General features: G+C 39.8%; 1 protein-coding gene across 1 annotated transcript; it reads left to right on the top strand.

Annotated features, from left to right (window-relative positions):
• Nucleotides 1-456: 456 nt before the first annotated feature.
• Nucleotides 457-4,841, top strand: LOC311303506 (E3 ubiquitin-protein ligase TRIM35-like). The gene is made up of 6 exons (XM_084430027.1): nt 457-1,097; nt 2,157-2,252; nt 2,456-2,686; nt 2,804-2,826; nt 2,908-3,026; nt 3,420-4,841. The coding sequence occupies exons 1-6, from the start codon at nt 702-704 to the stop codon at nt 3,962-3,964; spliced, it is 1,410 nt and encodes a 469-aa protein (XP_084286153.1). The 5' UTR covers nt 457-701; the 3' UTR covers nt 3,965-4,841.
• Nucleotides 4,842-12,276: the final 7,435 nt, after the last annotated feature.

Below are 12,276 nucleotides of genomic sequence, written 5' to 3'. Positions count from 1 at the left end.
ACTCAGATCTTTATTCCTGCCCATTACACTGACAAAGATTTGAGCATGACAGAAAATTAATGTTGAATTTTATGATTGGTGTTTTTGATGTAAACTCCCTTTGAGCTCTTTTTTTGTTTTTTAGATATTTATTCTGTTGTACAGCACAATGGCCACTACTGTTGTTTATGTTGTGATACATAAATAAAATTTGATTTGATTTGATCATGACAGACCTGGAGAAACTCTCTGACAAATAAAGAGCGATAAATAAAACATGTATAAGCATTTTGAGGTTGTTTATAATTAATAGTTTTGTATTTTATTTGTTCTTTTGTGTTTTATTCAAAGTTTTACAGCATTATTTTGTAACATTTCAATGCATGTCCATTTTGAATACATTTTACCTGAAGAAATCCTGACGTTCCTGTTTGACCTGTTTGTAAACCCAAAGGTGATCATAAACTCCTCCCTCTTACAACACTAACCAGGAAGAGACTGACTTGTTATTTCTCCTTTCTGTCACACCGACTTTGTCTCAACAAAAACAATAAAGAATAAGCAATCAATGGAGGACAAAGAAAAAAACTTTACAGAAGGACTTTTGTGATGTTCATTTCTGAACCGACAGCAGATCTTTGATTCTCATTGTGATTCATTTTTGAAAACCGTCGTTCAGAAAGTGAAAGTAGAGTTTAGTTTGCGAGACTCAAACGGTGAAAATGGCTTCAGCAGCTGAAGATGATTATATTTGTCCCGTGTGTCATGAAATCTTCAATGTTCCTGTTTTTCTGTACTGTAGTCACAGTATTTGTAAAGAGTGTCTACAACAGTTCTGGAAAACTAAGGAAACTCAGGAGTGTCCTGTCTGCAGGAGGAGATCCTCAAGAGAAGTACCTCCAGTTAATCTAGCATTAAAAAACTTGTGTGAGTCGTTCCTGAAGGAGAGAAATGAGAAACGTTCATCAGGATCTGAGGAGATCTGCAGTTTACACAGTGAGAAACTCAAACTCTTCTGTCTGGAGGACAAACAGCCTGTGTGTTTAGTGTGCAGAGACTCAGAGAAACACACCAATCACACATTCAGACCCATCAGTGAAGTGGTTTCATCTTACAAGGTAAGACAAATATTTCTTGTTTCACATGTAAAGAACAGTAATTAGTCATAAACATATATCATCACATTCATGCATCACTATTTCAATGTCATTTTACTCAACTTTATATGACATTTACTGTGCTGTAAAAGTATTTGCCCATCCTGATTTCTTATGTTTTTGTGTCTCATACTAAATAGTGGAGCCTTTATCATTAGCATTATAGATAGATATCATTATTTAGCAAAAAAAAAAAAAAAAAGAGCACAATTGAGCAGACAACTTTGTAATTTTTGAGCTGTTCAGAGGTGGATTTACTCACTATTCTTTGAATAATTGTCTTGTTGCTTGAGCTTCAGTTTGCAGACTAAAGATGGGATATTGTGCTTTAGCATTTTCTGATAGAAAATAAGAAAATTCAGTTCCTACGATGTTGTTCTTGGCCCTTTGGTGACTTTGAGCCACTTCTGGGAAGGTTTGCTACTGTGCCGAGTTTTTTCCATTTGGATATAATGGCTCTCGCTGTGGTTCTTTGAGTCCAAGAGCCTTTGAAATAGCTTTGTAATCCATCACAGACGGATGTATTTCAATCACCGTCTTCATCATTATTCCCTTTCTTTCACCTTTGTCAATAGTGTGTTACTGTTTAAGACCTTTTAACCAACTTCATGCTGTTGAAAAAGTCCTATTTAAGTGTTTATTTGATTGAACAGGGCTGCAGTGATCAGGACTGGCTGTGTTTAGTCCAGCTGAACAACATTATAAATACAGTTTCAGAGATTTGAGGAATTAGTAACTATGGGGCCAAATACATTATCACGCAGGCCCTGTTAGTATTGGATAACTTTTTTGCTTCAGTAAATAACATTGTCATTTACAAACTGTACTTTGTGTTCAATCAGGTTGCCTTTGTTTTATGGTAAGTTTTAATTTCTGAATTAATTTAGTATGAGATTTACACAAAAACAGAAGAAATCAGGGTGGGGGTCAATACTTTTGCACAGAATTGTATGATCATATCACTGTATTTTCTTCTCTTCACTGTAATCTGGTGTTTAATGTATTTGTGTTCAATTCTAGGAGGAGCTCAATACAGCACTGAAGTCCTTACAACAGAAACTTCAACACAATGAAGAGAAGAAAGGAGAGTTTGAGAAAACAGCTGAACACATCAATGTGAGGAAACAGAATCAAGAGTCATTTTCATTACAGCTGGAGGATCACTTTATACTGTTATAAATTGATTTATTTAATATAATGGATTCCAGTTGATTATTTCTGTAAATGACGAGCAGCTTCTGCTTCTGGATCCGTTATATGTCGGGTATCCGAGATTTGTGTTGATTGAGATGACTGAAGTGAATGTGATTTGATTTCAGTCTCAAGCTGAGCACACAGAGCGTCAGATTAAAGAAGAGTTTGAGAAGCTTCATCAGTTTCTCAGAGATGAAGAAGAAGCTACAATCACTGCACTGAGAGAGGAAGAGGAGCAGAAGAAGCAGAGGATGAAGGAGAAGCTGGAGGAGATGAACACACACATCTCAGCTCTTTCACACACAATCAGAGACATGGAGGAGATGATGAAAGACAATGACGTCTCGTTTCTAAAGGTGACAAATCAATCTGGCTTCATTCTTTGTGCATAAAACAACTTGTATAGAGAGACTCACTGACACTGAGAGTGTTTGATAAGATATTAAAATGTTTTCAAACTCTATATTTTCCAGAACTTTAAGGCCTCAATGGAAAGGTGAGTGAGCTGCTCGTATCTCTTCTCTCAGTGGATCTGAACTCAAATTCACTGCAGTTCTGACTCCTGAATGTTCCTCAGAGTCCAGATCTCACAGCCGGATCCACGGATGAGTTCTGGAGCTTTGATTCATGTGTCGCGTTATCTGGGTAACCTGCCGTTCAGAGTCTGGGAGAAGATGCTGGAAACTGTCCAACACAGTGAGTCTCAGCAGATTTGACACCAGTGCAGAAGATAGTTCACATATAAACACACACAACATCAACATTTGATGAGAAATATTGAGAAATATATTTAATAATCACTTGAATTTCTAAGTGAATCTGAACTGTATTTCATAAAATCATCAGATCATACAGCGAACTCATAATGAAAAGTCTATTCCTCATGGTTTATGTTTATGTATTAGGATACAATAGTGTTTATTGAATACTGATATTAAACCTGAAGCCTCAATCCATTCTGACAGTAACTGAGAGACCATTGTTATGATAGCATGATTTATGATCTCTTTCAACAAAAGAAAAATGTTTACATTTACATTTCTAATACATCATATTTCATCCTGTAATCTGATGTTATTCTCTTTGCAGCTCCGTTGACTCTGGATCCAAACACAGCACATCGTCGTCTCACACTCTCTGCTGATCTGACCAGTGTGTCGGTCAGTGATGGAGATAAAACACTTCCTGATAATCCAGAGAGGATTGACTGGTATGAATGTGTCCTGGGATCTGAGGGCTTTAACTCAGGAACACACTCCTGGGATGTGGAGGTTGGAGACAATACACTCTGGAGTCTTGGAATAACAACAGCATCAAACCAAAGGAAGGGAGAGGATTTCTTGAAGTCTAATGTCTGGTGTGTGCTGTACACAGACAGCAAATACATCTCACATTCCCCAGAGCAACACTTCACTTACTTTCCTGTTAAGCAGAAGCTTCAGCGTGTGAGAGTTCAGCTGGACTATGACAGAGGAACAGTGTCATTCTCTGATCCTGTAACTAAAGACTGTCTGCACACATTCAGGACATCCTTCACAGAGACTGTCTTTCCATTCTTAGGTAATGTCTGCACAACTTCTCCTCTGAGGATCTTACCAGTTAAACTGTTTATTACAGCAGAAAATCACAGTTAAATCTGATTCTGCTTCTAGATTAATACAGTTTTGCAGATTATGCTTCAATAATAACACTGTAATCAAAGGGTCTCGTTGATCAATCACACTTCAATGTAAAGTTTAGAGCCAATTTTACCCTTGTGTTTCCTTGTTTGTCTCTTTCAGGGATTTCTTTAAATATTTTTTTTCCTGTGTTAATGCCAACTACATCAATTTTGGCACAAGTGTGTATTTTTATTTGAATTTTCTTCTTTCCTTTCCACATTGTACACAAAATATTTACACTCAGGACCTTGAGGACAAAAATGTCCACATTGAAACCCATTAAAACTGCCAATTTCTTTTTATCCCAGGGCCATTTAACTATAAAATGATGCAGTCTTTGTTAATAGACTTTTGTTCTGTTGGCAAGGCTTCAAAATTAAAATAAAAAACTGGTTTTTTTTACAAGATGATGCCATTTTCTCAGGTTTGGCCTATAAAGTTTTCTACATCTGCATATTAGAGTCAACTGGATAAATGATTGTGTAATAATTGTGTTTGTGTTGCTGGGAGGTTTTGTGTGAGGAAACTTGGAGTAACTACAGCATTAAACCAGAGGAAGGGACGTGATTTCTTCAACAGTGATGTTTGGTGTGTGGAGTATGGATGTGTTATTGAGTCTGGATTTCATATTGAACAGAAGCTTGATCGTGTGAGAGTGTAGCTGGACTATAACAGAGGAACGGTGTCATTCTCTGATCCTGTAACTAACACACATCTACACACATTCACAACCACCTTCACTCACACACTCTTTCCATTCTTCTTGAGTTTAGACTCTCTGAGGATCTTTCCGGTCAATAGTCAGTAAACGTTACTCCTGTAGATCTGGATCTTCCTGCTTTGATCATGTTTCCAATATTTGATCAATATCAATATAACAACACACGGTTTCATTTATATTTTACTTTACATAATTAGAGCTTTTAGAGACCATTTTAGCATTCATGGTTTCAGGCTAATTATCATTTACCAGATTAATTTTCTGCAATTTTCACATGTTAATAAAGTATAATTATATTTCTAGTCACTGAACCAGTTAATTTTAAACATTGAGTGAGTGAGGCATTTATATAGCGCTTTTCATATACTACAGTACACCCAAGCGCTTTACAATCATGTCAGGGGAATCTCTCCTCATCCACCACCAGTGTGAGCATCCACTGGGATGATGCAACGACAGCCACAGAACAATGGTACCAGTGCGCTCACCACACACCAGCTATAGGTGGAGAGGAGAGAGAGTGATAGAGCCAATTCAATGGATGGGGATTATTAGGAGGCCATGAATGGCAAGGGCCATTGGAGGGAATTTTGCCTGGGCACCGGGATTACATCCATACTCTTTATGCCATGGGATTTTTAATGACCACAGAGAGTCAGGACCTCAGTTTAACGTCTCATCCGAAGGACGGTGCTTGTTACAATATAGTGTCCCCATCACTATACTGGGGCGTTAGGACCACACATACACAGACCACAGGGTGAACAGCGCCCCCTGCTGGCCTCACTAACACCTCTTCCAGCAGCAACCTGGTTTTCCCAGGAGTCTCCCATCCAGGTACTAACCAGGCTCAACCCTGCTTAGCTTCAGTGGGCAACCAGTCTTGGGCTATAGGGTGATATGGTTGATGGCATTGTGTTCAGCGGTGCGAGAGCACACGTGAAGGAGAGGGAGAAGAGAAACAAGCTGAGGAATCAAACTTGACTCCTGACAGTGCAGAGCTTTGAAAGTCACAGAAACAAGGCTGAAACAAATAGTTGAAGAACAAAAAGCTGACTCAGTCTGTGAGAAAATCCGTCAGTCCTGCCAGGCCCGGATTGGCTAATCGGGAGCACCGGGAAAATTCCCGGTGGCCGGTCTGTTTTATTGGCCAGGAGGGCCGGTGTTGTCATGGCACTGGGTTGAATGCTTTCCAGCCCCACTATATATTTTTTTTATTATTATTTTATCGCAGCCCCACAAAAAAATTAAAATAAAGTCACTTTGTTAGAGATGTGCGAACAAAAAATAAGAGATACAAAACATGGATAATAGCCTATAGGCGCAAAGGCGGCGCTGAAAAGGCCAGAATAATAAAATATCTCTAGAAACTCAAGCGGCCAAATAGCCTACGAGTCAGGGCCGTACCGACCATTGAGGTCTCCGAGATCCGGACCTCGGTAATTTTTCCTGAGTGTAGCCTATAATGAACGTTGTGAAATAATTGCCTAATATTACCTGCTGGCTGCAATGATTCGCATATCGCGACGATAACCGACCTCATCATCTGAGCTGCTTCAGCACTCAAACACCGCTCGTCGGCAATGGCAAAATGTTTGAGATGACCGATCAAAGCAAGCGGGATTTAAGTTCACAGAAGCGCGAGCCGCGGCCGCGCGCGAATCCCAACGCGACGCTTCACGAGATAAGGTGCGTGGCTAAACTAAACGGCTGTTTTACGATAGAAATTTTAAACGACCGACATAAATAATCACTTTACAAAGATCAATCTAAACTCATCTTCAGGAAGGGGAGATTTGCAGGTAAAGATAAAGAGACTGAGAGAAGAAGAACGAGAGAAGGAGATGGAGATGAGAGAGGAGAGCAGGTAGAGCAATAGCCTATTGCATAATAATGAGAATAACTTTATTACAATGGATTCCTATTTAACACAGTCATGTTTATGGAAGCTTGTTTCCGCCACAAAATAAAAAATAAAAAAATGATAATTGCGACTTTTTATCTCACAATTGCGAGTTTACATCTCGCAATTCTGACTTTATTTCTCAGAATTGCGAGATACAAAGTCAGAATTGCGTGAAATAAGTCGCAATTGCGTGTTATAAAGTCAGAATTGCGAGATATAAAGTCAGAATTGCGTGAAATAAAGTCGCAATTGCATGTTATAAAGTCAGAATTGCGAGATATAAAGTCAGAATTGCGTGAAATAAAGTCACAATTGCGTGTTATAAAGTCAGAATTCTGACTTTTTTTCTCGCAATTGTGACTTTATATCACGCAACTCTGACTTTATAACACGCAATTGGGAGATATAAAGTCAGAATTGCATGATATAAAGTCGCAATTGCGTGTTATAAAGTCAGAATTGTGAGATAAACTATTCAGAGAAAAAAAAAAAGTCCGTCTTTTTTACCCCCTTAGAATAGGACTTTATATCTCACAATTGTGAGTTTATATCTCACAATTGTGAGTTTATATCTCACAATTCTGAGAAAATATGTCAGAATTGCAAGATATAAACTCGCAATTGCGTGTTATAAAGTCAGAATTGCGTGTTATAAAGTCAGAATTGCGTGATATAGCCTAGGCCTAAAGTCGCAATTGCGAGAAAAAAAGTCAGAATTCTGACTTTATAACACGCAATTGCGACTTTATTTCACGCAATTCTGACTTTGTATCTCGCAATTCTGAGATAAAAAGTCGCAATTATCATTTATTTATTTTTATTTTGTGGCGGAAACAAGCTTCCATATTGGGGGAAGTGCCAGATAGCCCTTGAAAGATTGGGCCTTATATACTGAGGGTTTAATTACATTATTTTAATAGTCAGTCGGGAACTAAAGTGGGCCGGTCTAAGGCATGAAACTCCAGGGCTGAAAATGAGTCCCAATCCGGCCCTGAGTCCTGCCAGTCTGGGTGGCCAGAGAAAAGTCACCTGCAGAAAAAGCTGTAGCCATATTAGCAAGAACGAGTGCATTTTTCCATAGCTGGAGACCTCCTTTTAAGAGGACAAAGGATTGTCATATCCAGATACATGTGGCAAGAGATACTGAATATTTTTCATGACGTTGGAGAAAATGCAGCGATCCGTGATGTCGTCAGTCCTGAGATCTTATCTGATTGGCACAGAGGATGGAGTGATTCGGAGAATCCGGGCTTATCTCCGCCCGATTCATCAGTGAGACAACCCATGCCTGAACAAACTGAGGGATGTTCTTAAATGACCCGCTCAGGAAGAGTGTCACACCCACCTAAGAGGATGGAAAAGGAAAAAGACGAAAAGAAAAAAAAGATTGATACTTAAGGGTATAAGAAAACGATCTTTTTCGTAAGGGTACTGTTGTTCACAAGTGTTTATGCATATCATTACATTATCATTTTGTGTTTGCAGTTAAACCTGTCGGCACTAGGGAGCTCTCAGAGGTTGAGAAGGTGCAAATTAATGACATTCCGCAAGAGGTCCCAAGTCTTGGTAAGCATATTGAATTGCAAGCCTAAATAATTTCAGCCTTTATATTTAAGTGTGCTTGCTGAAAGCAGCACACTTACTGTTCTTTTTAAGTTTTCTTATTATTAGGTGTGCTTGCTGAAAGCAGCACACTTATAGTTCTTCTTAAGTTTTCTTATTATTATTATTATTATTCCCGGGAGAAAAATTTTGGCCAGCTCCTGCGCCTAGGCCCTTTGAGACAGAGACACCGTTCCAACTTTAAAACGTACGGTCAGTACCGGTTTAAGTTGCTCGCGAAGATGACATCACGAGTCCATGTCGTTTGTCCGCCACACTGGATTGAACAGAAAGCGAAACTAAATTTTCACAGGTCACAAATTTGGTCTGAACTTCACGAAAATGGACGTACATGATCCTTGGACCAAGCCTCACAAAAGTTACTAGAAGGATTTTTGATTTTCGGAAGCGTTTGCCCGTCACAGCCAAACGGAATCAGCGGCGTAGTCGCCAAACAGGAAGTCGTCCATATCTCAGGAACTCTGTCACGTATCGAAACCAAACTTTATACATGAACTCGGGACTCCAATGTGAGGAAGCACAAGATCTGTTTTTTTTTTTTTTTTTTTTTTTTTATTTCAGGCTAATAGACAAACCCATTTACCTATGTCTATGCAAGAGTTTCACCTCACACTTTTAATGTTAATGCATTTAGACAGTAGGTGGCACTGTTGTATTACATTTCACAGAGCTGCCAAGTCAGTGTATATACTGCATTCGTTTTTACTAGGTTTGTCTTAATAAATGCAGGCATGAATTTCGTTTTTTGCATTGGTCTAATTTAATCATCATCTGTATATTAATATATACAGATTTGTATGCATGAATTGTGCATTTCCAGTTCTCAAAGCAGTTAATAACAAAAAAACAAAACTTTATACAAGATACATCATGCTCTTCTTCGCTAACCGAACAAACAATTAATTGTCTGTGGCTGTGTTTGTGCGCACGGGAAATATGCTGCGCATAACAAAAGAAAACAAGGAGAAACGCGCAGTCACATGCTCAAACAATCAACAGGTGCGTTCCATTTGACCATAAGTGGACTGCGAAGTGGACTTCACAGGGTTTTCCGCCATCTTAAGTTAGATTCTAATCCGAAGGGAGCGAACATGTTTAGTTCGAAGGACACTGCGCACGGCATAGGGAATAAGGGAACATCGATACATCACTTCACAGGAAGTGGAGAGCGATGATCACACACCCAACTGTCATTTCGCGCATCACGTCATCACCAGTCAGAACGGTCATAACTAACGATGGAGGAGTTTACGTATGTGTGTAAGTATTCATTTCGCCATTGTTATACAAATGACAGTATTTTTAACGGTTATTGTTGTGAATATTACATATACTGTTTTTGATGATTATAATTTACCTCAGTGAATGCAGCCAGCTTAGCTAGTTTGTGAGGTAAAGTGATTTTATTTTAGGTAGTTGTAAAATAGTGCAATATAATTGTAAATATATAAAAAATAAAATATGAATGTAGTCCTATATATATTTATGTTATATGATAATCTGCGCGACTCCGTCGTTGACTTTCTTTGATGACATTTGCAGGGCGTTTCAAATGAGCGGGTATTGTCAGTGAAGTCCACTTCAATACCGGTGTGTGGACTGCAGGAGATGGCGCGCCTCACCCTCCACACCAAAGATGGCTGATCTTCCCTCATCTCGGCTGAGACTCTACAAACCGCCCTTCTGGTCTACAGGCGTAGACTGTTTCGGACCATACCTGATTAAGATTGGGCGTAGGAGAGAGAAACGCTGGGGAATCATCTATAAATGCCTCACCACTAGATGCGTCCACTTAGATCTCATCCCTAGCCTTGATACTGACTCTTTCTTAATGTCATTACGCAGGTTTATTGCATGCCGGGGGAAGCCGTACGAGCTGTGGTCCGACCGGGGCACCAATTTCAGGGGCGGCCATAAAGAACTACAGAGTGCCTTTGAGAGCATGGCACCAAAGTTGCAGCAGCAACTGGCTAAGCAGACTATTAACTTCCACTTCAACCCACCATACTCTCCTCATTTCGGGGGAACCTGGGACAGGGAAATCCGATCTGTTAAGTCAGCTCTGCAAGGCGTCCTGAAAGACCAAGTTGTGGCAGAGGAAGTGCTCCTAACAGCTCTCATAGAAGTTGAAGGGCTCCTTAATTCTAAGCCACTCGGATATGCCTCCTCTGATGTGGCTGACCCAGACCCCATCACGCCAAACCTGCTGCTAATGGGGCGGCGCCGACGCTGCATTACCACAGGCAGTATACGGCCCTTTCCAACAGAAGATGGAAACACAGTCAGGTGATCAGTGATCATTTCTGGAAACGCTTTGTCCAGAACTACCTCCCCGGGCTTCAGCTGAGACATAAATGGAGGAAATCCACTGATAATGCTACTGTGGGACAAATTGTGATGATCATTGACTACAACCTTCCCAGAGGACTTTGGCCTGTTGGGACCATCACCAAGGTTTTCCCAGGGACAGATGGTGTTGTTAGAGCTGCTGAGGTGAAGGTTAAAGACAGTATCTACATTCGCCCGGTAACCAAACTGGTGGAGCTCCCTGAAATGCCTGAGGATTCAAGCAGCACTTCTTCAAACTAGTTGACTTTTGAATGAGTGTATTTGCCAGGCAAATACAGGGGCGGCTGTTAAAAGTCCGTGCCCTGACATGGACTACGTTACCCATGATGCATGTGTTCCTTTGTAGTTTTGATCGATCGCGGTTGCGCTAGGCGCTTTCACTTTGGTGTGATCCAGTGACATGAGAGCATCATTAACGGTGCAGAAAATTGCCATCCTTTGTTAATCCTGCGCTAATCTTGTGTGTACGAGTGCTGTGTGCGTCCTTAAGATGTAAGTACGGTTTTTGCATGAATGGCGCGTTTATTGCAGAGTTATTAGCCCAGGTGGCGAAGTTTTTTATACTCGTGTTATTACCTACTGTTATACTGCTGCGGCCCGCTACGGCGCTCCACATACGCTTCTAAAGTAGCCATCTACTGTATATATTTTAGTTATTGCCTTGTAAATAACAACAAATATTATATTTAATGTATAGTTCGCCTGTTTTGGCATTTTTGACCATTTGGAGATGTATGGCATTTATGCAAGTTCATTTATAGTGTTAGAGCTCCCACTAGTGGATTTTTGGTTGTACTGTGGGTGATTTCTTTATGCATCTGTATGTAACCATAGCATACATGTTTATTAATATACATTTTATTGTATTTTCTGTTTCAGATAACCACACACACACACACACACCCACAAACACACCTATTTGTTACCCGTAAACCATCATCATCTCCATGTACCTGACTCCTCCTTAATAAATTCTCAAAACTGCACCATTGGATTTGCCTATTCCTTCTGACCGAGGAAGACTCAGTTGACGAGCAATCCATAGTCAGCCGCAGACGCACACGGTCTCTTACACACATTAACAATCAGCAATCTTTCTCCAACAGTCTTCTCTTGCTTTGGCAGCAGAGACCGTATTGTTTCGAGCTTGAAATACATATTTAAATTCATCGTATTCTGAATGATTATCTCTTGCTCCTCCGCGGAAAAATATATCGCTCTCACTCTACCCGCGATTGGTTGTTCAGTGTCGACGTCACTCTTTTATGTGCACGCTCGCGTGGAGTAATCATAGCTTAAGGATCAAAGCCTGAGTTGACAGAGAAAGTTGATGAGCTGCATCATGGTACCAAAACTACCAATAAAGCCTGATTGCATCGGTTTAGTTTTGTCAACTCAAAACTAATCCTGTAACCCCGAGTTTGTTCAGCTACCTTCATGGCACAGGCCCCTGGAGAAACTCTCTGACAAATAAAGAGCAATAAATAAAACATGTATAAGCATTTTGAGGTCGTTTATAAATAATAGTTTTGTATTTTTATTGTTCTTTTGTGTTTTATTCAAAGTTTTACAGCATTATTTTTTAACATTTCAATGCATGTCCATTTTGAATACATTTTACCTGAAGAAATTCTGACATTCTTGTTTGATCTGTTTGTAAACCCAAAGGTGAACATAAACTCCTCC

This window comes from Rutilus rutilus (assembly GCF_951802725.1).
Source record: "Rutilus rutilus genome assembly, chromosome: 14".
Classification (NCBI taxonomy): domain Eukaryota; kingdom Metazoa; phylum Chordata; class Actinopteri; order Cypriniformes; family Leuciscidae; genus Rutilus; species Rutilus rutilus.
This window is presented reverse-complemented; position numbering and strand designations above follow the sequence as displayed.

Coding starts and splice junctions, on each gene's coding strand:
- LOC311303506 (XM_084430027.1), top strand. CDS start 702: ATGGCTTCAGCAGCTGAAGATGATTATATTTGTCCCGTGTGTCATGAA. Junction 1,098..2,156: donor AAGTGGTTTCATCTTACAAG/GTAAGACAAATA, acceptor GTTCAATTCTAG/GAGGAGCTCAATACAGCACT. Junction 2,687..2,803: donor ATGACGTCTCGTTTCTAAAG/GTGACAAATCAA, acceptor TATATTTTCCAG/AACTTTAAGGCCTCAATGGA.